This window comes from Pangasianodon hypophthalmus, chromosome 22 (genome assembly GCF_027358585.1).
Source record: "Pangasianodon hypophthalmus isolate fPanHyp1 chromosome 22, fPanHyp1.pri, whole genome shotgun sequence".
NCBI classification, from domain to species: Eukaryota; Metazoa; Chordata; class Actinopteri; order Siluriformes; family Pangasiidae; genus Pangasianodon; species Pangasianodon hypophthalmus.
In genome coordinates this window covers 7,428,401-7,433,247 of record NC_069731.1, presented here as the reverse complement: position 1 = coordinate 7,433,247, position 4,847 = coordinate 7,428,401, and the positions used below count along the sequence as shown (strand labels likewise).

At 38.0% G+C, this 4,847-nt stretch overlaps 1 protein-coding gene across 3 annotated transcripts in view; it reads left to right on the top strand.

Moving 5' to 3' along the window:
- invs (inversin) overlaps window positions 1-4,847 on the top strand; it is a 39,269-nt gene that overhangs the window by 126 nt on the left and 34,296 nt on the right. For 2 of the 3 annotated variants that reach the window (XM_053228035.1, XM_053228034.1), the window contains exon 2: window positions 2,822-2,934. In XM_053228035.1, the coding sequence (XP_053084010.1) occupies window positions 2,822-2,934 (113 nt within the window). Of the gene's footprint in view, window positions 1-118; window positions 316-2,821; window positions 2,935-4,847 lie in introns of those variants that run through there. The other variant, XM_026924886.3, reaches the window with a different exon arrangement.

Genomic DNA, 4,847 nt, shown 5'->3' with positions numbered 1-4,847 from the left:
GTAATGTAGTTTATTAAACGTGAGTTTGTATTGAACAACGCCGCGTTGAAACTACAAATCCCAGGCAACCCCGCACACAAGCCCGGAACTCGCGTTTCTCCGGTACTTGTAGTTTTTTTTTTTTTTTTTTTTTTTAAACTCTCCAGATGTGTTTGCAGTAAGGAAAAAAGTTTTAGCGGTCTACTTTTTTGGGCAAATCGTACAGAAAAGCGCTAAAGCAATGAAGGGCCTGTGAATGTTTTTAACAGTGTGTTTTTACGCTATGATGCATGCAGTCACATAAAGCTACTCGCAGGCTATTTCATCTTGAATGAGGTAAGTTGCATCACCGTTCAGGCTATAGAGAAACTTGAGCTGTGTTTTCTTTTCTGGGAAATCTGGCAGCTGTGTGACTTATCATCCATCAGCATACATATTGCACAAGCTGATCCCCATAACCAGGAAATGACACTCAACTGCAACGACTTCTTTATTGACAGTACAACAGTGTTGTTGTTATAACATGTTGTAACTTCGGGAATCAGTGTTTACAGAGCTGTAGTGACCTTAGATATATTACAAGTCGACTAGTTTACCTCCAGATGAAATGATTTGCATCTTAGATTGTGTACTCAGAAAGTTCATAATGACTTTTCTCTTTTTTTGGTGACTGTTTTATCTGTGTGGCATTTGTCAGTGATCAGAAAGTTGTACTGAAACTTCAGTACTAGTTTTCCTGAAATATTCAGAACAATGTACATATGCAGTAGAAAACAGAGAAATTCCAGCATTATGGCTGAGATTTGAACTTATACACTTCAGCATTTGGGAGCCAGTGTCTGTATCTGGTCATGTGACTTTTCAGGACGGAAGCTATTCATGTACATATAACCTTGTGAGACATGTTCTTCCACCAGTGTATCTGCTAGGATTTAAGTTATGTGCCATGACACCACCATCAGCTAGAAGCACAGCTTTGTTTGACTGACATGCTGTCAGAATGCTCAACTGTGCTCAGATATCTGACACGAAAACACGCCTGTATGCACGCAAGCAACCAGAGAGAGAATAATGTTTATCTTTTTCTTTGCATTAAAATTTGCAACCGTAAGACCTCATTCATTCATTCATGGATTCATTCGTTCATCGTCAGTAACCCCTTTATTCTGATCAGGGGCTTAGTGGAACTGGGGAACACTGGATGTGACAAGAATACACAATCCATCACAGGGCACCGTGCACACACATATTCACACACTCATTCACACCTAGAGGCAATTTAGATTTGAGATTTCACCTGTTTTGGGGAACAAACCTGAGAACCCAGAGGAAACCCGCACAGAGAGAGCATGTGAAACTCTACACACGCATTATACCGAGCTCAGGTTTGAACCAGGGACCCACAACTCAATTGTGCTTCCAATCCACCTACAAGCATTACATAACATAATACAATCAAATATATATTATTGTGTATGTTAAGAGAATGAAGTTATGTAGTCTTAATACTCATAGTACTGTACACTGATAGTGTAAAACAGTGGCTCGTGATACCTTCATCCCTGCCCTGTCGAGGTTGTTGGTGATGTCACTGACTGTTGTATTTGGTTTTTTCTTCACAGTTCTCACAATGTTTGTCATCAACTCTTGTTGTTTTCCTTGTCCGACCTGTTCGATGTCTGGTTGTTAGTACACCAGTGGTTTCTTTACTTTTCAGGACAAAAGTTCCAAAGTTTTCTATTGGCAATGCCCAGTGCTTGTGCAATGACTCAGAGCGATTTTCCTCTTTTCTCAGCTTCAAAATGGCTTGCTTTTCTCCCTTAGACAGCTTTCTGGTCTTCATGTTGGTTTATCCTTTTCTAACAACAAATGCAGTCTTCACAGGCAAAACCCAGGGCTCAAACCAAGACCAGACATTCAGAACTATTAATTGTTTAAACAATCAATCTAACAGAGCACACCTGAGCAACAAGAAACGCCTGTCAGTCACATGTAAAATATTTTTGATCACTTGAAAAATGGGTGGGTTGAAACAAAAGGTGCCATGTTCTAAGTTGTTTAATACATCTAGATGTAAATATTAGGAAATGAAAGCTGACTTGAGTTCAAACCCAAATGTCTTTGGACTTGCTGTTCCAATACTTTTGGAGGGAACTCTGTATATACAGTGTCTGTGTTCCAGTTCATCCCAAAGGTGTTCAGTGAGGTTGAGGTCAGGGCTCTGTGCAGGACACTTGAGTTCTTCCACTCCAACCTTCATCATGGATCTCGCTTTGTGCATGAGGCATTGTCATGCTGGAACAGGTTTGAGCCCCTTAGTTCCAGTGAAGGGAAATTGTAATGCTACAGCATACAAAGACATCCTATACAATTGTGTGCTTCCAACTTTGCAGCAACAGTTTGGGGAAGGTCCATATACAAGTGTGATGGTGAATGTTTCGGTCTTATAGTGTATATATTTATAAATATTTTAAAATGTTAATATATTTATATTCAGCCGCAGTGATATCATACAGGTTTTTCCTGACTACCGCAAATCTTTGAATGAATCTCATCATTCAGCATACACTAGTTTGGTGAGGTTTGCATTTGATGTACATGTTCACACCTTCACAGCTCACTGAAGAAAACATAGTATTTATTTATTTATTTATATTTTTTTATTTGTCTTATACTGAATTTAAATGAACCTTAAAGGTCAAACAGATAATCACTGTAATGTGACAGTGGAGTGTAATGTATTCAGTCAGAAGAGCAGCTTTGGCAGGCCAGCTCAGAGCAGGTGTTTGGTGTGTGCGTGTGTGTGTGCACGTATGTTTTATCCATTGTGTCTGATCCTCAGGAAGGTGCAGCAGAGCTGCCAGGGGGACCTGCAGCGATTCTTGGCCCGGCGAGGGAAGACAGAGCTGGGCAACATCTGCTGAGGCCTCCTGTTTCCTCCTGTACTCCATCATGGTAAGAGTCAATGGGCTGGTTGTCATCCAACTGAGTCCTTCTAACTATTCAAACCAACCTAAATGTAGATACCTGGTAACTATTTACCTGCAAAGAAGTCCCTCAGTGGCATACCCAGTTATGCCTCATAAAGCTTAAAGCTAGGCTTCATATTGGACTGAAGGACGAGGACGTTTCTTGCATGGCCAGACTTTGTACAGAGGAGGTATTAATATTAATAATTTAAGAGTTGAGTCAAGCAGATGTAGCTTGTGAGCAGTTGTAGTGAGAAGTTACCTGCGCATATCAGTATTTAGGCATCAAACATACACTCCTAGGCAAAAAAAACGGGCCAAGTCCAAAACGGTAAAATTTTGACCAATGATTTGTTGTTGAGACCATTAAAAGCTTAATATTTGCCATTTTGCCATTTTGCACTTGGCCCATTTTTTGCCCAGGGGTGTAATGACAGACACACATAACACATAACTTGAACATTAACTTGTACATCTCAAGGACCATTTTTTTTTTAACACCACTTACCTTTAAAGTGCAGATGAGTGCTCGTCCAGCTGATCATGTTAACCGTGTGCATGTGTTCTTTACAGCATTGAATTAACCAAAGCATTATTTTATTAATTTGACATCTCAAAATAGTGAATTAAAAGCGTTTAAAAATTAAAATTCTGCTCCCACGTTACAATTTCATGACCTCAATTTAGTATCTCATGGCCTCATTAATGCATATGCACAATTACCTGTAAAAATAAAATGCAAAATAATAGGATGTGCTGGATCAAGTGCTGTTTTATAAGCTTCTGAATAATGATGCTGGAAGCAAATTTGCAGTGATCAATGTGATAATTACAACTAGGACAATACATGCTATATCTAGTAAGAATCTAGTATGCTAGACTCCTACTAGATCTTTATTCGAATGCTATTAGTCTTTTTTATTTTTCATTTTTAAATTGTCTCTTGCTTTTAGGTTACATGTTTTATTACATTTGTCACCAAAGAACTAAAATATGATCTGCTTTTTGTGTGCATTTCCTATACTTCTGATAAGTCAGCATTTACAGGCTTAAAGGCAGGTGCTTGTGTGTGAAGGTGGTGGTCTAGGGACTACTGAAAAATCTCATTTAAGACACCTCTCAGAAGCATGAACCACATCCAGATGTTTTGCGCCGTCCAGAACATCAGCTTAAGCGTCTGCGTAACCCAGCTCTGAATACGAGGAACTTTCCATGCCTAAATATTGATATTAACTTTTGAACTTAAGTTGCAGATTTAAGTCGCCAACTCTGACTACAGCCTGTAATGCATTTCTCACACCTAAAGGCACTTTATAAAATTGAGTAAGAGTTAATTTTTCATAATCCATTTTTTTACTGATGCATACAATTATTACCTTGGTCGGAAAACACTGACTATATTTATTAGAATATAGAAAATTACTTAAAGGCATCTCTTCTTGGAAGGATATGTTTCAGATTTCTTAATTAAAATAATTTATTCACATGTATTTAGAGAGCATGAAAAACACATGATTTCGTGTTTATTGTTGATTACAACATTTGGCATTTTCACACATATTAACTCTGTAGATTCTGCTGGAAGATATAGAACATTTAATCAAATGCATATTAAACCAATATAGATACAAATATTACATTAACGAGAACACAACACAAGTTTTAAGTCACAAAAAATAATCTTTTGCAATTCTTTTGTCATTGACTCAAAAATATAACAATCCATACAGACCAATTACACAGCCAAAAACATGCACACAACATGACAAGAATAGACATTTATACTATACCTTAAATAAGGAATAAAACATAACAGGGGCTGCTGTTATAGGAAAATAATCAGCGACAAGGTGGTGTGATGCAGTTCCCACCCCAAAGTTGATTATTTTCCAATAACAG